General features: G+C 39.7%; 1 protein-coding gene and 1 pseudogene across 1 annotated transcript; one reads left to right on the forward strand and one right to left on the reverse strand.

Moving 5' to 3' along the window:
* Positions 1–16,105: 16,105 nt before the first annotated feature.
* LOC106750504 (histone-lysine N-methyltransferase SETMAR-like) lies at positions 16,106–16,894 on the forward strand. Its single transcript, XM_014630907.1, has one exon. The coding sequence runs from the start codon at positions 16,106–16,108 to the stop codon at positions 16,892–16,894; it is 789 nt and encodes a 262-aa protein (XP_014486393.1).
* A 6,202-nt stretch (positions 16,895–23,096) lies between these two features.
* LOC106750519 lies at positions 23,097–23,515 on the reverse strand (annotated as a pseudogene).
* Positions 23,516–23,742: the final 227 nt, after the last annotated feature.

Below are 23,742 nucleotides of genomic sequence, written 5' to 3' on the forward strand. Positions count from 1 at the left end.
GGGCCCATCGCAGAAAAGCTCATCGCAGAATACCCAGTACTGTCTCTCAGGAAACTGGCAATAATTTTGCGTGTGAGTGAGGCTACCATGCGCCGAATAGACGAAGAGGACTTATGCTACAAGTCATACTTCAGAAAGATACGATAGGTGTTGTCTGAGGCTACAAAAATGAAAAGAGTTTCTCGCTGCAATTTGCTTGTGTTCGTTAAAAAACAAAACTGCGGAACGCGTCAGATTTTTTTCTGACAAGAAAATGTTTACCGTCGACACAAAAGTGAACCGCAGGAACGACTGTTGTCTTACTAATGATTCCGAGGATATCCCCGTAGCTAGGAAAAATGTTTCAACCAGCGTTCACGTCTTAAGCGTTGTTTCCAGCGAGGATGACGTCATGTCGCTGTATTTTTTTAATAAGGGAGAAACCGTAACAAAGGAAATATATTTACGCGTTCTGACAACGGTAGTCATGCCACGGATGGACATTGTAGCCTCCAGAAAACCGTACATCTTCGAATAGGACAGCGCACCAGCTCACACGAGTCATTTGATTCAAAACGGTTTTCGGAAAACGTTGATATGTTTTGGAGAAAAGAATTTTAGCCTTCGAATAGTCCAGATTTAAATAAGTTGGAATATTATGTGTGGAGCGTGATTGAAAGAGTCACTAATAAGTCAGGATATCCTAATATGACATCTCTCCAGACAGCTATTGAAGAAGCATTCTTCAGTTTGGACAAGCCGACATTGCAGAGAGTGTGCAATCGCTTGAGGCCCAGGATCGAAGCCGCAATTGCAGCAGGTGGTTACATTGAGTAATTTTTGTCTATAACGGTTTCACAAATAACACGAAAATAAGTTTTAATGTAATTTTGCACGATTAACCAATAAACTTTTGTTAAATGCATTGCTTATTTAGTCCGGATTTAACTAACGCACCGTATAGCAAAATGTCATATTACTTGTATCTATAATTGAATTATATCTTAAAGTATTTTATTTGCTGTTATTTTTTAAATACTCTCATATTTCATTAATTTTTAATAATATTTTGTAAAATGTAAAATTTAAGATGTAACTTCAATTTTCGTACCTGGTGATACATAATATCCCGATAATTCAAAAATTTTAATCACCCACAAAAATAAAAATAGCGACTTTTTTTGGGCTTATTTTAAAGATATAGGATAGAATTCCACGCAAAAAACAACACCCGTGTGAATTTCCTCTCTTGAACTGCATACTTCGTCAAGTTCTTGTATAATGAGAACTTCCTCAAAAATTAAAATAGAAAGTTCTTTCTGGTCTCATTTTGAAAATCATCATTAAGGCTATTAGAAAAAATCGCCATTTAATTTCGAAATAGCGGACACATTGTGACGATCAAAATGCCAAATTTTGCTGCATTTACATTAAGTAGATATATATAAGTTTTTGAAGTCGCTAATGATGAATCTACAGTAAAAATTCCAAAATTTAAAATAACGATGGAAAAATGGCTAAATTTGGTTGAATTTGAATGAAATTCATTTTTCGGGAGAGTCCTGTTAACACATGGTGCGATAGTATATATCTCGATAGCATATATCAAATTGAACAAAATTCTCAACATCCCTTTAGCACACATCCAGTATGACGTGTGAGTGTTCTTGCGAGTTGGACAGGTTGTGCCCAATACGAATAGGACTGAAGGTTGCGATGTAACCTTATAGTGGACCCATGCAACCGCGATGCATAGACTACCCTTTTAGTGATCCTGCGTCTTCTGTAAATGTACCGAGTTTCAGCGATGGCGCAAACGGGAGGAAGAGAACGACGCGGGAGGAAGAGAGACCTGCAGAAGACATGCGCCGATGGAACAAGCGACAGAGCGTTGACATCTAAACCAGGAGAAGTGGGCAACATTCAGTGAGTCCTCCACTTCAATTGCACGAGGGTTGATTCAGAAATAAGGTTCCCATCAATTTTACAAATAGACAACATTGTTTATTCTCATAGAAATTTACATCGTTGGAAAGATGAAATTTTGCTCTATTTCTCTACATAATCGCTATCTTTTTCTAAGCATTTTTGTACACGGTGCTCCAATTTCTGTATCCCAATGTCGTAGAACTCCGTCGCCAAACCGTTGAGGAAGCGTTTCACCTTTTCTTTGACTTCAAGGGTAAGGGGATACTGCTGATCGATTTCATGGAATTTTCATTTTTGAGTTGATTGTTGTCCCACGTTCCATTAAATCGATCAGCAGTATCGCCTTACTCTTGAAGTCAAAGAAGAGATGAAACGCTTCCTCAACGGGTTGGCGACGGAGTTCTACGACATTGGGATACAGAAATTGGAGCACCGTGTACAAAAATGCTTAGAAAAAGATAGCGATTATGTAGAAAAATAGAGCAAAGTTTCATCTTTCCAACGATGTAAATTTCTATGAGAATAAACAATGTTGTTTATTTGTAAAATTGATGGGAATCTTATTTCTGGATCAACCCTCGTATTATTAGTTTCATCTGCCGAGAAAGCGCCAATATCAACTCTATGATTGGTTGTAGCTGCCGGAGAAGCAGAAGAAACGTTATCATACTATGAAGCGAACCGATACTTGGAGAATCCTTAAAGCGTTCGTAGACAAGAGGCGCAAAGGACAGGAATAGTGTGGAAGAAACTGGAAGAAGTGGTTGTCGTCGAGAAGCTAGATAAGCTTTCAGAGCATCCGAAAAGTACTGGAAACAACTGAAGACAAGAGGGCCCCAGTGTTACTTGCGGGTCGTGCGTTCCGGAACTTCACTTCATTGGTGGCAGCATTACGAAGAGCAAAAGATAACGCGTTGTTTCAGCAGAACAAACTAGTGAACAAACGGGCGAGCCGAGAGAGTGAGAGACACAGAAGAGCGCCCTACGACCCAGAGGAATTACTTCTGGAGCGACGAATAATGTAAGGTCATCAATTTGCACCTTAATCGCGTAAGTCATAGTGTTCGATGGAGAGGAGTTCGTGCGCCGTCTGCCGGGGCCGATCACTCGGGATCATTTGGTGATTTTGCCGTAAATAATACACGATGGATGTCGTGAGCAGTCACTGGAGGAGTGCTGAGAATCTTTTTACTGGAGGCGTTAAATTAAAACTTATCGAATCGTGCTATCGTTAGAGTCGCGGTGGGGACAAGGAGTTTTGCGTGGCAGGATGCCTATGCGGAACGGTCGAGATTTCACAATTTTGATGATAATTATTAATTTTGAAGATGGATTAGCAAAGTGAGGTTTCAGGGCTATCGTCAGAACCATGTTCGGAACTGTCTTTGCACACCTCTTGCGGATTTGTGTGAGTAGAGGAAGTTAGAAGCTCGCCCTATCTCGCAACTGTAACCATTAGCTGACGCTATAAAATCAATTCAAGCGTATTCGATAAACGATATTGTAGAACCGAATCACCCGAGTAAATAAATTTTTTTGAAAACGTTACGTCTTATTATTTTCGCCGAGCCATCTTTATTGTGACCTCTTCTCCTCTTCGACTGAAATTAACGTCGAGTTGCTGGACCCGTTGGCTGCTGAATCAACTGGTAATTAATATAACTAACGCCCAACTATTGAACGAATAAAAGTGACTGGGATTCCAGCGACGACGATATTCGCACGGGCCGGATAATTTTCCTTGATTCGGATAGCTTTATCCAAATAAAAAAAATGATCGCACCCGATAACGCATAATGAAAAAGGCGCACTACCCTGATATCGCACACTTCAGTAGTGCATATACCGTTAGCGCACACCACCGTAGTGCAAATCCCATGAATACGCATCTCGTTAGCGCATGTTCTGACAGCGCATAGTGTTAGCATGTGACTCGGACCCCGCTGGTCGGTGGACTTCTGCCCAACCCCGGCCGGTGGGGTGATCGTCCGTTGGTCTGGTTGACCGTGTGCGGTATAGCTCAGTGATCCCGGCGTAGCTCGCCAGATTTCTAGGCGTTCTTAAGTGCGCGTGAGTGGGGATGTGAGTGAGTGAGTGAGTGAGTGAAGATGCGTACTTAGTAATCGCCGTTTATTTAATTATTTTCCACGTTGCTCAGTACAATTGGAATAACAGCGGGCCGTACTTTAACTCTATCTCACAGGCGGTAAACATTGCGGCGATAGATTCAGACGCGGAATCCCGCGTTTATTTCATGGTGTTATATTTTCGACGGCTTAGTCGGCGTTTCGGTGTAACGAGTTTCGCGGAATCTAAGTGTCGCAGACGCGATGCTCGGTTCGTGACGTTTTCGGTGACAGCGGAGAGCGGGCACGGTTTTATGGTTCCGGCGTGTTTATATCAACGGTTCGCGTGTTGTCTCGGCTCTTTAAAATTTCACGGTTCGCATCGGAGTGCATGCAACGGGATGCACCTGCGGATCGCGGTGTTACGGTACGCGGTAGTTACTGCACGCAGAATGCTTGCGTCAGTCGAGCCTCGGCACGTGGTATCGTACTCTAATACAGCATCAATGGGCTCGGCCGGGCGACCTAGCTGGTGTGCAGCCGGAGAAGGTGCGGTTTTGTTTGCGGCGGTCGATGCTTCGGTGACACCTCCGGTGAAGTGCGATTCGGAGTTTGGACAGACGCACTTCGTCTGTCTGTCGTGCGGCGCGGATTACAGCGCGGAAGTCCGGAGCGTTCGCCTGCCCTGGAGGCGCCCGATGACCAGAGTAGAGCGGGCGAGGTCGAGAACTCTGGACGGAGACGGCAAACACATCACCCCTACTCGTCCCTATACCTAGGTCCGCTACGAGCAAGAAGGCCGGGAGCTCCCTGTGGAGACGGCGAACACACCGTGCCGAAAAGGTAGTTGGGAGTCCGGCGCCCGCGACTTCCACGGGAGAGACAGCAAATACACTACCTCGAGCTTGCCGGACGGAAAGGATGTCGAGTTCGGCTACGTATTCACAGCTGTGACGGCGCACACGCCGTCGCGGTCCCTCAACCTGGGAATCGGGACTCGGAGCAGCGTATGATCTTTCGATCCGGTTGACTCCGGTAGACTCGGCCTTCTTACTATGGCGGAGCGGCTTTTTGGCCTTACGGCTCCTGCTTGGTTTTTCGACATGCGGTTGTTTAATAACAACAGCTGTTGTTGCTAGCGTGTGCACGTGTCGTGCGTGTGCACCTCGTGTGAAAAATGTTTTTGTGGCGCTAAACGCCGTTTAACGGCCGACGGATGTTTGGTCGGCCGCGGTGTTCGCCGAGGGGATGTATCGATCGAGCACACATCACGATCGCACGTTCCTTCAGTACACATCCCGATAGCGCATAATAAAAATAGAGCGTTATCCCGATAGCGCACAATGCAAAAGGCATATTATATCGATAGTGCACATCCCGGTAGTGCACATCCCGGTAGCACACATCCCGGTAGCGCATATCCCGATAGTGCGCATTCGGTTAGCGTACATCCTTGATAGCGCACACTTTTCTCTATGCTGCACTTATTGCTTATTTAACTGATATTATAACTCTTCATATGCCACTGTGTCTTAAGGCCATAACATAAAAATGACATATATTTTTAACTTCCTTACATTTTAAGTCTTATTGCTTATTGTAGAAAACGTTTTATACTTATGGTTGTTTTAAGCTTATCTTTAGATTCTCCGTAACAAATAAAACTATCCGGAGAACACTGAAGATGAATTTAATCCCTTAACCTACGATTTACGTTTCAACAGCCTGGGTCCAAAACGTAAACAAGATCGCGCAGCCTTCGAGCCATTCCATGGTTCGGCAAATCGGTCCTAAGTTGTACCAAACGCGCACGACTTACGGAATGTAAATACATGTGTAAGATACAACTGGTTTAATTTTGTGTAATATTTGATAAGTAATTACAACCTGATGTAATAATTGTGGTAGATATACAACAAAAGGTTTATTATCAATCAATAAAGTATAACATAAATCAATAACATTTATCTGCAATTCATAAATAAATTTGCCATTCATGTAATTAGCATTTATACAAAAATCAATAACAAAAAATTAATAATCTTCAATGTTGTGATATTGTTCGAAACGTACTGGTATATAAACTGGAACTTTACATCTCTTGCACTCCCACGTTGTTTCACTACGTTTTTTATTTTTCGTGCAAACTTCACAAGGTTTTGATGGTCTTAATTTTGATGCTGTTGCGACCGTCGCACTTCGTCGACCGTCGCACCACGGGCCATGCCCGTGATATTTACATTTGGCCCGATCATTGTACAAGGGGCCTTGCCCGTAATATTTACATTTGGCCCGACCGATGTACTACGGGCCAGGCTCGTGATAATCAGTTTTGGCCTTAATACAAGACCACGTGTCTCACACGTAGTTGTAGGTTAAGGGGTTAAGACGATCATAAATATATGATATATATTATTAGATCTAAAAAAAGATAGCGCCTACAGTCGTGTGCTAGCGGGATATATACTAACGGAAAAAAATGGGTTTTTTCCTGATACACACATAGTTGTGTTCTATCGATATATACGTCACCGGGATGTACTCAAATTGGATGTACGCTAATTAGGGTGCGCACTATCGGGATGTGCGCTTTCGGGATGTGCGCTATGGGAATGTATGCTAACAGAATGAGCGATATAAAGATATTGCGCCTTTTTCATTATACGCTATCGGAATATGTGCTAAAGGATTGTGCTAAAGGAATGTGTTATTGGGAATTATATTAAATTTGTTTTATGCTATCGGGATGTGTGCTATCGCACCGTACGCCCACGGCATCCTCTCCATTTTCAAGGGGTTTTCGAGTCGCCAATTACGAATCTAAATTTGAATATTTTTTTCAAGATGTCAGATTTAATACAGCTGATAAAATTAAATGAAAACGGTTGAATTAATTCTATTCATATTTATGGAATTTGTTGAAACACGGTGTGGCACAGAATGGAACCTGACACGTTGTACATAAATAAACCATTCTTCTTTCTATTCTGTTAATTGAACACAAACGGCACGTAGCCGTAAATATAACTTTTCGTATATATTCGTACGCATTCCTACCTGTACTTTTTTCACGTCATTAGATACTTTTTGTGTCCTTAAAATGAAATTGGATATCCTTTATGTTTTTGAGAAATATATCAATTCGTTTGATTAGTTTAATAAATTTCTATGAGATAAACTACAATTTATTTGGTAACGTGATGCCGAGGAAGTTCTACTTATCAACCCTCTTCATTCTGGCAAAATTTCAGTCAGAAGTGACTCTTTGTTTAAATATAATAATAATCGTTCGAAGCAAATGGTTTGGCAGTTGCCACAAAAATGAAAAAAAAAAGATTTCCGTTCAGTGATAAAACACTATTATTTAATGGGTTAAAGAAGTGGGTAGTAACACAGATCACAGCCGAGTTAATCAAAGTTTATGAAGACTCTATTTCTGCGTTGAAGACCGTATATTTCTGGATAAACGAATTTAAACGTGGTCGCACTGAAGAAGAAGTGCGTTCAGGACATCTAGTTAAAGTCATTATATCGGATATCGAGGAAAAAATCCATGATGTGGTTATGGAAGTTCGCCGAGTGAAGATACATGAGATTGCTGAGACTGTCGGCATCTCGACGGAACGAATGTATAACATCCTTCATGAAAAACTGCATATGAAAAAACTGTGTACATGATAAGTGACGCGATTGCTGACTCCTCATTAAAAACGCACGCAAAAGGATGTTTCAACGTAATACTTGACGATGTTGAAGAGTAATCCACAGGATTTTTGGCATCGATTCATAACTTTAGACAAAACTTGGATCCACCACTATATTTCTAAATCGTAGCGGCAATCAAAACAGTAGACAATGCCTAGTGAAATTGCACTAAAAAAGGCGAAGACTGTTGGCTAGAAAAGTAACGTCCACTGTTTTGTTAGGATTCTCAAGGAATTATTCTAATTGATTATTTGCAAAAGGCTAAAACAGTATCAGGAGAGTATTGTGCAACACCATGGAACAATTTGAAAAAAAAGTTGAAAAATAAACAGCCAAAACTGGCGTGCAAAAGAGTGCTCTTCTACCAAAACAACGCGCCGTTCCACAAGTCGACTCTCACAATGACAAAATTACACGAATTGCGCTTTGAATTAATTTCTCATCTACCATATATTCCGGATTTAACCCGCAAGACTTCTTCCTCCCAAATTTGAAAATCTGATTCAGTGGGAATGAATTCTCTTCAAATGAGATAGTCATCGTCGCGGTCAATAAGTATTTTGCACGTTTTGAGACAGCCTACTCTTCCGGCGGTATTAAAAATGTTAAATTCGCTGGACCAAATATTTCGCCATCGATAGAGATTATGTTAAGAAGCAAAAGCGATTTTTCCAAGAAAATGTGTTTTACTTGCTCCTTTATTAGACTTATCAAAAAACCCTCGTAGTTGTTTTGTTAATTTGAGACGAAAATGCAGTTTAACAGACGTTTCTTTTTCGACCTAATATTAGGCGTCTAAATTAATTTGAACCGTTTTTTCTAGCAAACTTCGACTTTACTCTTCAATGAAATGAATACATTAATTTATCATTGAAATATTTTCCATTAGCATAGATGACCTTACGTTATTTATCGGGCAACTTTCGGATTGCATCGCGATAGAAAATAGGCAGGTTTGAATCGATGAAGTCATCGACGAACATCTTCAATTGAATTGAAGTGTATATCCGACAGGGAGTGCTATATCGACCGAAAGTAAAAGTTGGAAAGAACTATTTCTGACGAATACGCCGCGTGGGGAAGAATTTCCCAGCCCAAGTTTAGATTTCCTTCGTGGTTTATGCGGTATGCGGTTCAGCGTTGTCATAGAGCAAGATGACCTTATGACTGCTTTGTCCAGTAAATGACCGTTTTTATTCAATTGCATCGCTCAAATGGATTAATTGTTATTTGTAGAACTCTGCTTTAATTGTATGACACGGTTTCAGGAGCTTATTATATGGCACGCTCTTCTGGTCTCATTATATGCAAAGTAGAACCTTGTCACGTTCTGCTGTTGATGTCCTCGGTTGAACAGCCATGATTTTTAGTGCATAGAATTAACGTACATAATTCATTTTTTATCGTCAGTTAGGATTTTAAGCAAAAATTCCTTTTTTCAAACTCTGGCAAGTAAAGAGATGCACATGGTCAACCGGCAATTTTTGTTGTCATCAGTCGGCTTATGTGGAACTCAGCTTCCTTCTTTGTGGATTTTTCCCAGCTAGTACAATCGAACCGAAAGCATTAGTTGTGTCACTCCAAGCTGCTCGGCAAGTTCTTTTTGTGTTTGAGTCGGATTCTCATTGAATAGTATCTGCAGTTCATCGTTTTCAAACTTGCGACGCTGCCCAGCATATGATTGAGAATCAACATTGAAATCACCGTTTTGAGAACAACTAAATCATTTTCTGTACGTTCTTTCACTTACTGCACTTTTTTCGTAAGTGGATTAAATCTTTACGGCTGGCTCAGAAGCGTTTTTATTGAAATTAAACACAAAATGTATGCAATTATGCTCTTTATTGTAAGCCATGATGTTTACTACTAATTCTTAAGGTTACATTACTTAAATGTAAAACCACGTGGCATATTTTAATCTTGAATGTCAATACTTTAAAATAACAAAAAGGCGCGACAATAATTTAAATTCGAAAGATTTATATTATTGTGCAAAGTTGGGCGACATGCATTAATTAATACACCTATACAAAATGTAGGCGTGTAAATTATAAAGTAAGTCAAATATTAAAACATTCTCTTCCACTATTTACAACAAGGGAACAGTTGGAACAGTATATCACCGATTTCGAAGATGGGCCTTGGATAAATTGGAGAGCATCAAAAAATAAAAAAAAACATTTTTTTAGCGATGTATCTCGATGTTTAGAGGTTGAAACAACCCTTTGAAAAAAACAGACCTTTTCTTTTTTAGAAAATATCTTCTAAAGTACGAAGAAATGTCTCATACAAAAGTTTTATAATATTTTATACTCTGCAACGATATATTCAATATTTTGAATAATGTATAATTTTTTCATGCCCCCCCTCCCCTAATAACTTTCGCAAATTTTTAAATTTTTATACAACAAAAATTATAAAGCAATGAATGCCAAAACCATATGTAATAATAAAAAATGTTCACTGTTAAATATTTGGAGAACGACTTGATAATATAGTGCCATTGAAGCTATTAGGGCCACATTGTGCGAATAAGTAGCTACCATTACTTTATATTATTTCTCTTCAGCTATGTTTCACAACTGCTTATTCATATTTTCTGATACTACAAGATGACAACGAATTACTCCTAATAATATTGTTACGTCCTGGTGCCTCTGCAACACCCACACCCTCCTATTTTCCTTTTTTCCACTTTTTCGGCATTTCTTCTCTTTTTAGTCGCCTAGTGACCATGTACCGGGGCCGTCTCAGTTTCTAAAAACAATTTGTATTATTTACTACATGGGCGGAAAAGTCCCGGGATTTTTAATGAAAACAAGCGTTTTTGGGCAAAGTTATATTTATTCCTAAACATAGTTGCCTTCGAGTGCGATACACTTGGTATAGCGATTTTCTAACATTTCGATGCCCTTTCTGCAGTACGAAATGTCCAAGCCTTCAAAATACGCCTCGCATTCGGCGATGACTTTCTCATTCTATATGAATCTCTTTCCCTGGAGCCACCGCTTGAGGTTTGGGAACAGATAATAGTCGCTGGGGGCCAAATCTGGAGAATACGGCGGGTGAGCAACCAATTCGAATCGTAATTGGTCCAATTTGGCCATTGCTTTCAAGGACGTATGTGATGGTGCGTTATCGTGATGGTATAGAACTGTTTTCTTCGCCATATGGGGCCGTTTTTTTTTTAATCCGTCGTTCAGTTTGTCCAATAACGCTGCATAATACTCTCCCGTAACTATTCTTCCCTTCTGCAGGTAATCGAAGAAGATTATGCCATGCGCATCACAAAACACGGAGGCCAAAATCTTTCCGGCCGAGCGTTGGTCTTTTGGCCGCTTTGGTCGGCTTTCGTGGCTTTTCAGCCACTCTGCAGACTGCCTATTGGACTCAGGCGTATGGTAATGGATCCACGTTTCATCCATCGTTACAAAACGACAAAAAAACTCCGCTCAATTACGCCGCAACAACGCCAAAACGGCCGTTGAATCATCAACGCTCTGCTGTTTTTGGTCGACGGTCAGCAAACGCGGCACCCATCGCGCAGATAGCTTTTCATATCCAAAACATCGTGCAAAATGTATCCCACCCGTTCTTTTGAGATACAAACGGCCTCAGCTAACTCGAGCAACTTCACCTTACGATCACTCAAAACGATTCGATGCACTTGCTTTACGATTTCCGCATTTATAGCCTCTTTTGGTCTTCCAGAGCGAGGTACGTCTTCGGTGCTTTTACGACCCATTTTAAATTCACTGAACCATCGATAAACTGTTGTTCTCGAAGGAGCAGATGTGGAATAACATTTCTTCAACCATTTCATTGAATATTCTGGAGTTTTTCCCATCAAAGGACAATGTTTGATAAATATGCGATATTCCTGTTTTTCCACTTTTTTTACGAAGGCGAAGGTAACGACACTTAAACGACTGAAGCTTGTAAACAAATGAACGAAATGTCATGAAACTTCACATATAAACTAGTGACAGATGAACCTCTCGAAATAAATCATGTTCATTTTCTAGTGGCGCCACATACTTTAAAATCCCGGGACTTTTCAGTCCATTTAGTATATGTAACCCAGTACCATATTATTATTATTCACCCCATAAAAGTAAACTTACCGTGGGAAACTAAATTCCATCTGTCAAAGGAGTCCCATGCTCCAAGCCGGATCGGACACAGCAGCGCCGTGACACGCCAAAGATATCAACTGCGTTGAGCCCCGTCGTTTAACGTGCGCGTCATTCCGGACCCATTACCGCGACCATTCACGTGCAAAACCCGATATATCCCTGCCCCGGAACCGTAGCCCTATTCTAGCTTAATAGTATTGGGTGAGTCCAAAAGTTCGTGCGGAGGTGCAATAGATGGCGTTAGAAGCGGCGTAAAGTTTTGTCATTAATACCGCCATCTCCGTAAGACATATCGTTGGAAAGGTGACGTGTGCAGCGTTCATTTCAAACAAAAGAATTTGTGTAGATACGAACTGCTTCGAGAAAGATTACTTTCAAAATGAGTGTCGAAAAGGTGCATTTACGGCATGTTATGCTTTACGAGTTTCGGAAAGGAATAAACGTTGCAGCAGCCGTAAAAAACATTCAAGAGGTTTATCAAGATCAAGCACCAGCTAAACGAACTGTGGAAAAATGGTTTGCGAAATTTCGCCGCGGACAGTTTAACCTTGAAGACGAGCCACGCTCAGGTCGACCTTCAGACATTGATGACGATGTTGTGCGAACTTTAGTTCAGAATACTCCGCGAATTTCAACAGAGGAAGTTGCTACAGCACTTAACGTTGACCGATCAACCGCTTTTCGGCGTTTAAAAAAAATCGGTTTCGATTTGAAGCTCGATGTATGGGTGCCCCATTTGATGACGGAGAGGAACAAAATCCAGCGAGTTTCTGCTGCCGTTTTTTTACTCGGGCGGCTCAAAAACGAGCCGTTTTTGGATCGATTAGTGACGGGCGATGAGAAATGGGTCCTGTACAACAATGTTCAGCGCAAACGCACATGGAAACAGGCAGGTGAGCATGGTGAAGCAATGGCAAAGGCCGGTTTACACCCGATGAAGGTGATGCTCTGTGTTTGGTGGGATTGCAAGGGCATAATTTATTTTGAGTTTCTCCCCGCTGGTCAAACGATTGATTCGGACAAGTACTGTCGCCAATTAACCAATCTGAATCGAGAAATCAAATAGAAACGTTCGATTTTTTCAAATCGCAAGGGCGTAGTCTTTCACCACGACAACGCAAGACCACACGTTTCGAGACAGACGCTGCGCAAACTGAACAGCCTGCAATGGGATGTCCTAACTCATCCACCGTATTCTCCTGATATCGCACCTTCTGATTATCACTTGTTCCGGTCATTGCAAAATCATTTAAATGGAAAAAATTGACTTTTTGGATGCCTTAAAAAACGTCGTGTCTTCGTTCTTCGAATCTAAACCGCGCAGTTTTTATGATCGGGGCATCCGTATGCTGCCAGAACGTTGGAAAAAGATTATAGACAACGATGGAGAATATATCATTGATTGAATAAAGAACTTTGTTTGCCTAATCACTGTCTGACTTTTACTCACAAACTCCGCATGCACTTTTGTACTCACCCAATAACAGCGCGAGAAACGTACGGAAAGGAAGGCGCGGAAAAAAATAAACTAAAGATCTCTTTTTTTTATCCTGCCTGCACTTCTTTATTTCTTTTTTTCCTTCTTTTTCCATTTTCTTTTCTTCTTCTCTTACCAATATGTCTTATTTACACTGAACAACTCACAAAACCCATGCGTATTCCAGAGTCAGAACTCATTCCAATCTTCCTCCTTTATGGTCCAGAATTGCTCTGTATCTCTTCGGGGGTTGCGCCGTTCTCTCAACAGACCTACCCTTTCCCATCGCGTCCTTACTCCCGGTACCCATCAAGTCCTTTAATACGACTATAAGCAGAAAATTATAAGCAGAATATAATTGACTGGGGAATGTATAAACTTCTTAATAATCTGAACACACCTTCACAAGCTGATCGAAAGCTCTCCTCTCCTCTCTCACACTGATGATTTTTATCTTCTCCTTTTTTTTCCTTTTTATTCCTTGTCTTGTTCTCAGCACCACTTTTCTCGCTTATTCTTTATTACTCTCTGGCTGTCAACCGTTGACTGCCGTCCAAACCGAATCGCGTAACCCACTCTTCAAGGGAGCTGCATTATCAGTAACCTAAAGTCACCCGATAAGTGGATCGTTTACACACACACACACACACACACTCTCTCTCTCTCTATTTCTCTCTCTCTCTCTCTCTCTCGTAGAATAAAATCTTTTACCAACACCTATTTAAATTAACTGAAAGCCCAGGGCCCGTGTCACTTTATTCCGCGTTTTCTAAACATATGTTCTCATGCGCAAAATTTTTTTGCTCTGTGAGAACGGATTTGTATAATCCGTTCCTCGTCTTATTTTACACCGTGGAAGACCAAGTCCGTTGGTGACCGAAAATGCTAACCATCGCGATTGTAGGGAGAAAAGGAAGACAGAGACGAGCTTATAAATAAGAAACTCGTCTTCAAGTTAGTCAGTTTCAAGCCAATCTCTGTAGTTTTCATTCAGTAAGCTTCTCAAGTCAGTCTCACGAGTTTTCTCAATTTAGACTACAGCCAATTTTTCTCGGGAGTCTGATCCGTGCAGCAACGAATTTTTTCTTAATTCATTCCGCGTGACTTTTCGAGTTGGCCTTTTTTCCAAGTTCTGCCAGTGCAGCCGCGCTTCTTAGTTAGTTAGTCATTTTAAGTGACCTTCTGCTGCCTGTTTCTTCACCTAAAGCGACGTACTTCCCTCGCCTATTACTCTTTTGGATTAGCCGACATCGAACGTAAGTTACTATTATATTATTATTATATCAAGGACCATTATTCCTGAATCAATATTGTCCAGCTCTAAACCTTTATTTCATCTTGGCGTGACATAGCGAGAAACCTGTTACCATCTTGTTATAAAAATTAACGAAATTCGCGAAGCCAAAATTAATACATTATATTACTATTTCGTTTTATTTTGTTCCTGTTTCTTCTCTGAATAATCCTGTTATTCCGTGACCCCACTTCAGACCATGTGTATAACCTTCCGCAACCTCTCCCTCTTATAGCTGCTTTGCGTGGCGGTGCCGTTTCCGCCGCGCGTGTCACGAACCATCCAGGACGTGACAATATATTGTGTGACGTATTAACGAAATAAAAATATGAATATAGATAAATTTGCAAGAACGTTTAAAAATATTAAGCTTCATGCGCTACTTGATAAATTTGCATATGTAATAACAGTAAGAAATATATGTAACGACGTCGTTATTAGTAAAAAAATTTCAAATTTATATTTCTTGAATAAAATATGTGTAAAATCTGTGTAAATTCAAATCTTAAAAGTAAGTCGATACAAGATCCAGATGATTTAAAATAAAGCGACAATGCGAGAAATAAAGAAACTCAGATTCTGTTACTTTTGCAAGAGATTAAACCTTGTATGTGTAGTATGAAAATAAAACATATCGTTAACTTAATTGATGAGAGAGGTATATAACGATCATGTTATACATGACACATTCAAGTAACGTTCATCAAATTCACGTTCATCACATTAGAATCATTAGACGAAAGTTTAAAGATAAATTAAGGTTCATTTATGTGTAACAAAAGTATAATTTTGGCTCATAAAAGCTAAATACAGGATGAAAACACGTTGATGTAAAACTCAATTACATAAGAAATTTATAAACGTTTCAGTTTTCTTTAGACGTTTTCAATGTAATAAATAAAATTTAGAAGAGATTTGGTTCACTCTAACAAAATAGAATCAAATATGGTGTCGAACATTTTTTGTATTTATATACCTATTTATTGCGAAAAAGTATGAAGGAGAAATTTATTGGAAAAGGTATGAAGGAGAGTGAAGCTTTGTTACATGGATATTTTTATATAAGTGGCTATATTATTTTTAAATTAACGAATTTTAATCTGATGTCTGGCTTTTATAGGTCTGGAATATATTTTTAATTAGGATCATTACCAAGTATTAGTTCATATTGTGTGATATAATCATTATGTAAGGGCCAGTAATATCGAAAAGCTTGCATTATATTTCATAAGTTGTTAACATAGAGAACTGTGAGTTGAATTCAGTCATTTCGTAAACATGGAAGTATATATTAACTTTTGTTACTATCTTATGTTTATTAATCTGCTTTAATATTATTAGGTGAAGTAAAAAGTTCTGAGCGTTTTCCGCTAGATGTCTTTAATGAGCCATATCTCACGATGTATACATCGCATCGGGTCATACTATACGTCGATTTAAAGGTGACATTACGCTTCAAAAAAAGTTCTGTGACAATTTTGTGTTTGGTCAAGGCAGTTGTGTGTTACAGCGTTCCAAAATGGAGGTAAAAAAAGAGGTAATTCGATACATTCTTCAGTACCACTACGACCAAGATGAAAAGGCGGAGCAGGCGGCCAAAATTTGTGCTGTTTATGGACCCAATACAGTATCGAATGCAACAGCAAAACAGTGGTTCCTACGATTCCGTTCTGGTAATATGGACGTCGAAAATGAGGCACGCTCTGGTAGGCCAATCGTCGAAAATGTCGATAAAATCATGGAAATCGTCGAGTCGGACTGGCATGTGAGCACTTATTCCATTGCCCAGGAACTGAAGATTAGCCAGAAAACTGTTTGGAACCATTTGCATAAGGCTGGTCTCAAGAAGAAGCTCGATGTATGGGTGCCACACGAATTGACGCAAAAGAACCTTTTAGACCGAATTGATGCCTGCGATTCTTTACTGAAACGTAACGAAATCGACCCATTTTTGAACCCGATGGGAACTGGTGATGAAAAATGGGTCACATACGAGAACAACAGCCGAAAAAGATCGTGGTCTAATCGCGGTGAGCCGGCCAAAACGATCGCCAAGCCCGGATTAACGGCCAAGAAGGTTTTGCTGTGTGTTTGGTGGGATTGGAAAGGAATCATCCACTATGAGCTGCTCTCATCAGGCCAAACACTCAATTCGGACCTCTATTGTCAACAACTGACCAGATTGAAGCAGGCGATTGACCAGAAGCAGCCAAAATTGGCCAATAGAAAGAGTGTTGTGTTCCATCAAGACAACGCCAGGCCGCACACATCATTAACGACGCGCCAGAAGTTCCGAGAGCTTGGATAGGAGGTTCTATTGCACTCACCGTATAGTCCAGACTTGGCATCAAGCGATTATCACCTTTTCAAGCATTTGCAAAATTTTTTTGATGGTACAAAACTGGCCTCAAGAGAGGCTTGTGAAAATGAGCTGGTCAAGTTTTTTACCAATAGGGACGAGGACTTCTTCAATCGCGGAATTATGAAATTGCCTTCAAAATGGACAAAAGTTATCGAACAAAACGGCGCATATTTGATTAATATCGGATAATCCTAACTATGTTAATTTCATCGTCGAAATAAAGCGAAAAAACGCTCAGAACTTTTTACTTCACCTAATATTTGTATTACAAAAGTATGTCAAACACTACCTGCCACTTTTCATGTCATTCTATTGTTTTTATGTACTAAATTGATTCAGCATCTACTAAAATTATTCCTTACTGGTAATGTTAATGTTTTCCGCTTGCTCCAANAATATCGGATAATCCTAACTATGTTAATTTCATCGTCGAAATAAAGCGAAAAAACGCTCAGAACTTTTTACTTCACCTAATATTTGTATTACAAAAGTATGTCAAACACTACCTGCCACTTTTCATGTCATTCTATTGTTTTTATGTACTAAATTGATTCAGCATCTACTAAAATTATTCCTTACTGGTAATGTTAATGTTTTCCGCTTGCTCCAAATTTAAAATATCTATTCTAATATATTGTGTAGCGGTCTCCTTATTTTCGTTATACAGCACAAAACGAAGAATTATTGCTCCGTTTTGATGAATTAATTTATTTTGGACTATACTACATATCTTCATCATCAATAAAGAAAGGAGGGAAAAAGGCAATATTTAGACTAACTAAAAAAGAACATTTCATTAATTATTAGATGCGTATTATTTTTCATATAAAAACGTTCGTAAGTGTGACAAATACATAATTTTAAAATTTTTCAGAGCTATGCTGTTTATATATAATATTGTTACGCTCGCGCGGGGAAATAAAACGAAACAACGTTAACAAGAAAACAACTTCAACTATATTTACTATTTACAAGGGAACACACGTAACTCGCAGACTTAAGCTCTCTCTTTCGTTAAAGACCGTTGCGCACGTCACGACGACTCAACGGCCCCAAAGAGAATCTTTCTAACCCGTTGTTTATTAGTCAACGCTGATCATCTCTTGTTTACGACTCGTTGCTAAGAGAATCTGCTGTTCAGGGCGCTAAAGGCGCGGGCATCAAGACATGGGCGTAAGAATATAATAATGTGACTCTACATAGCACTTATTGCTTTCAACCTTCTACAGTCTGATAACTTCGGAGAAAATTTAAGTAAAAGAGAAAATTCAATATATGTTAGAAGAAATACAAAATAACAAATGTCAGTTGGAAAGAAATTTTAGAGTATTATAATGTATATGAGATTTCAATAATAGAAAATATTGATCTATCAGAAGAACATGGAAATTAAGAATTTCTTTTGGAAGAAGTTGTTTGTAGTTCTGTTGAAGCAACAATATCGAGTGATTATAAAATACAGGCTATATAGTACTATAGCAGCAGTAAAACAAAACCGATATCCCATGAAGGCGTTAAACAAATTTTTATAATGGTTACATCAATAACATTACTACGACGATGGAAACACCAAATCAACGTAGGCGGTAGCAGATTTGAAAAATTAAAACGAATTTCTGAATACACATTAAATGATTTCAATAAAGTACTTGAAAAAGAAACAATTATTCACCTTATTGACATTGATCAATGGGCTTCTCGAGCGCTAAAAGGGAAAAGTGCGCCAGGTTTCAAAGTCTCAACAACGTGTGTCAGAAGATTCAAAACAGTATATAGTATAGTATCTTGAACAATTACAAAATTTGTTACAAAGAAATATTTATTATCAATGGAAGATTTAGAAAATAAGTACGATATATATATTACAAACGTAAAACATTAGATTAATTGATATGGAGTAGAAATTATATTGGGTCTATGAATAATTCCTTAGCGAAAATTGAGTAAATTTCAAAAGCAAAATATTTAACAGAAAGAGCGATTTTAATCAACTAAATATACTCTGTTCTATTTTACTCAATGATATTCTGCCATCTCTGCACGAGATACATTATCCCTCTTTCAAAGATGTCCTGAGATTTTTTGGCAAAGAAATCACTCTTGTTGTTAGAGGACGTCAAGGGAACTGAAAGTTTTTTATTCAAATTGTTCTGTAGTGCCTGGCACAAGTTATATTCTGAAGGTGCAAGGTCCGGACTATACGGTGAGGGCAGCAAAACATCTCGTCCAAGTCGCAATAAATTTTGCCGGATCATCAGAGAAACGTTTAATATAGCGTTGTCTCAATGGAACACAACGTCTTTTCTGTTCACCAATTCGGGCGGCTTCTAATCGACTGCTCGCTTTAATTTGACTAGTTGTGAGTAGTATTTAGTCTAATCAATCGTTTTGTTGGTGGCAGCATCTCATAACAGACAATTCCTTTCCCACCGGATACTGAGCATGACCTTCTTTGAGTGTAATCCAGCCTTTGCGACCATCTGAGCAGTCTTCCCGCGCTTCAACCATGATCTTTTTTGACTGACATTGTTATAGACAATCCGCTTTTCATAGCCAGTGATCATCCGCTTTAAAAATGGTCCGTTTTGACGGTGTTTGAGCAGTGAATCGCAAGCTGAAATTCAGTCCATTACATGTTTTTAGCTCAGTTCGTGTGGCACCCAAACATCAAACTTGTTTACCATCCTAATCTTCTGGAAATGAAACAGTTGATTGGTCAATGTTGAGGTTATGTCCGATCGTCAAACGCCGGTCGAAGTCTATTAAAGCTTTGATTTGATCAGTATCAATAGTGACTTGCCGACCAGAGAGAGGATCATCTTGGAGATTAAAATCTCCGCAACGGAATTTTGCAAACCACTTCCAATATATATTTTCGCTTATGGTATTCTATCCGTACACGCATATCTTTTTGTGAGTTTGCAATGCGTTTTTCCTTCTCGGAAATAAAAAACGAAACGCACCAAAAATACACGTTTTTTCCTTCCATGTTCAAAATATATTTAAACTTCATATATCTCACGAATCTTGACGAATACTTAAAATGTCGGTATAAATTTCAGCTTTCATTTAATGTACGACATTTAATATGATTGACACATGAGCGGAAAAACAACTGCGAAGAATATCTGTCGGGATTTCGCTACGGAATTATGCATAGACCTAATATATATTTCGGATCAGGATGGACTCCTGTTTGAATTTTACTCTGATTATAGCTTGTTGAATTAAGGTGTAAAAAAGTAGAATTTGTAATACATTCTATATCAGCAACCACACATAGTTATACTATACAACCGATTATTTCCGCTGATATTAGATTATCATCATCTTTTTTATCGTATTAAAAGAATTCATCTCCTAATGCAACGCCGGGACATTTTCCGGTAGGGGAAGATTAGCTTGTGCCCCGATCCCGTGGTCTACCAATCTATTTCCGTTGGACGTTTAACTCTCATCCGAGCTTATGCTTGCGCATATGCCGGACTTCACTCCCCCGTTAAAAGTTTAGCTGCCCGTCCTAGCCGCGCAATCGAATTAACCCCTTGATATATAAATTAAATGGAACTTAATGCGAGCAAAAAATATTATTTAATTTCGCTCAACTAAACAGTTACGTAAAAGCTAAGAAAGAGTACATTTTATTTTGAAATTTGGATTTTTATTAATCAGATTGATGTTAACAAAGAACATCTAAATAACATTAAAAAATAATAATTTAATAGTTCTGTACAGTATGGAATATTTCGAAACATTTTGGAACATGTAAAGGAACTAAACATTTTTTGCATTGCCACGTTGTTTCACTTCTTATGTTGTTTTTTGCGCACATGCGGCATCTCTTTGTAGGTAATTTCTCATTGTCACTTTCATACAATGCATCCGACTTATATATGTTACAGGGATTATTTATAATCTTTACTAAACTCAAATATTGGCTAGTATAACATTCATTGTGCGAGACTCCTACTAAACTGAATGTTACTTTGAGTGTGCTCCTTTTTATATGTTTGATGCTTTTTTGTTCTTGGGCCATCTCGAACGTTATAAACAAACGAGAATCGACGCACGAGTGAAGCAACTATGTAATCTAATTGTAAACTGCACGGCGTCCGCCGAAAAAAGCGCTTGATGAGTCAGACTCGTCAAAGTCTACAGTGGCTCATGAAATGAATGACGAGTCAGACTCGTCATTGTATGTCAAGGGGTTAAGGATGTTGCCCACTAACCGTTATGGTTTTCCAACGGATTTACCTACGAATGCACCATTGGTGCAGCGCAGGATGCCTTTCGGATTGCTCCGAAGTGACAGGGCTTTCCCATCGTCTCTGTATGATGTCTCGTGTAATTATGAACCGCCGAAGCGTCCTCATAATATGTGACTGTCGTTGGCGGGTGAACCCCCATTGGACGTTTAATCATTGGAGGCCGGGGGATGTGGCCTCCTCATGCCCACCATGTCGTCGACTATCGCATCATGAGAAGCCGCCAGCAGCTTTTTCATGCCGAAGACAAGGTAATGTTCAACGGGTATTTTTAATCATTGAAACTCATGCCTCTCTCATATATGTTCAAGGTTCTATCGTCATTCCTTTACACAAGAAGAGTAGTGCTCTTGCATGCCTTCAGGCTTTGAGACAGAAAGTCGTTCAAGACTGGGTGTTCACTAATCATCAGAGACCGTAGTCTCTTCATACCAACGACGTAGACAAAGTACTAATCCCGTAGGGCCGTAGCCCTCTCATATTTAGAGGATTCTGTCATCATTCAATGTTCCCGAAGGGACTCAGAACCTCAAAAGCCGCTGCATTGCGTAGCAACACGAGTCAGCATCTGACTGGGTACCCCGGGGCAGTCATTCCTGTACCGTATACGTGCCCGCAGAAGAGCAGGCACAGCGCTACGGCCCCTGGGGGACTCAATGTACTATGAGCTGCTGCAACTGAGTAAAACCATCAATGCTGAACGCTGCCGATGACAATTACTTAATTTGAATCGAGCACTGAAAGAAAAATGCCCGCAATACGCCAAAAGATAAAACAAAATTATTCTTCTCCATGACAATTTTGGACATGTTGCAACACCAATGAAAGAAATCTTGGAGGCACTTGAATGGGATGTCTTATCCCATCAGCCCTATTTACCAGATATTGCTCCTTCGGATCAGTATTTGTTTCAATCGATGTAGCATAGCCTTTCTTAGCAGCATTTCAGTTTTTTCAAAGATATCAAAAAATGACTGGATGACTGGATCGCCTTTAAAAAATTTGAATTTCTTTAACGGGGGATCCATGTATTACCCGAAAAGTGGGAAAATGTTGTAGCTAACGAAGAGCAATGCTTTGAATAAGATATAATATACCATTTTCTTAAAGTAAACATGAGTTTTTGTAGGAATAAGAGCAAGAATTAATTCAAGCATCTAATAATTGCGGAATCTGTAACAGATTCTGGAAAAACATTGTTTTTCTAACAATTCCGGCCATTGGACGTTTAATCAGTGGAGGCCGGGGGGTGCGGCAGGGAAAATATAGCCATTAGATATATAAGGTCTAGTAAAAAGTAATCCATTATTTTTGTATCAAATTAGAGGCTTTATTTAACATAGTTACAATGATCCGATTTAGGTCAAATATGCACCGTTTTGTTTGATAACTTGTTGCCATTTCGAAGGTAATTTCATTATGCCTTTCTCATAGAAACCCACGTCCCTATTGGCAAAAAACTGGGAAAGTCAATTTTCACAAGCTTCTCTTGAGGCGAATTTTTCACAAGCAAAAAAATTTGCCATAGACAGGAACAGGTGGTAATCACTAGGTGCCAGGTCCGGACTATAAGGTGGATGCAAAAGAACCTCCCAACCAAGCTCCCGGAGCTTCTGGCGAGTCACTATCGATGAGTGTGGCCTGGCGTTATCCTAATGGAACACAATTCCTCTCCTATTGGCCAAAGCTGGCCGCTTCTGGGCGATTGCTTCCTTCAGACGGTCCAATTGTTGACAGTACAGGTCCGAATTAAGAGTTTGGCCGTAGGGGAGCAGCTCATAGTAGATAATTCCCTGCCAATCCCACCAAATACACAGCAAAATCTTCCTGACCGTCAACCCTGGCTTGGCCACCGTTTGCGCCGGCTCATCGCGATTCGACCACGATCGTTTTCGCTTGACGTTGTCGTAATTGACCCACTTTTCATCACCAGTAACCATCCGCTTCAGAAATGGATCGATTTTGTTGCGATTCAGCAGCGATTCGCAAATGGAAATTCGATCCATGAGGTTTTTTTGCGTTAACTTTTTTGCGTTAACTCGTGTGGCACCCACACATCGAGCTTCTTTTTGAATCCAGCTTCATTTAAATGGTTCCAAACGGTTTTTTGTGCAATGTTTAGCTCCTTAGCAATCGAAACGGTGCTTACATGACGGTCGGACTCGACGATTTCCATTATTTTATCAACATTTTCGACAATTGGCCTTCCGGAGCGTGGTGCATCTTTGACATCAAAATTACCGGAACTGAATCCACGAAACCAAAATTGCGCTTGATTGGCTCTTACAGTATCAGGACCATAAACACTATTCACATTTTTAGCCGCATGGCTTGCGTTTTCGCCTTTATTGAAGAAAACTGTAAAATATGGCGTATTTTCTCTTTGCTGGTGTCCATCTTTGACGCGCGCTCAAACAATACTGAGTCAAGCAATCACGAAACTGTTTCAGAGGTTTTTTTAGTACAAAATCTTATCTTTCTAACGCCATCTGGCGTAATCTGATCGGACTTATACAACGCGAGATACAG

This window comes from Dinoponera quadriceps, unplaced genomic scaffold (genome assembly GCF_001313825.1).
Source record: "Dinoponera quadriceps isolate SergipeBrazil2010 unplaced genomic scaffold, ASM131382v1 scaffold384, whole genome shotgun sequence".
NCBI lineage: Eukaryota > Metazoa > Arthropoda > Insecta > Hymenoptera > Formicidae > Dinoponera > Dinoponera quadriceps.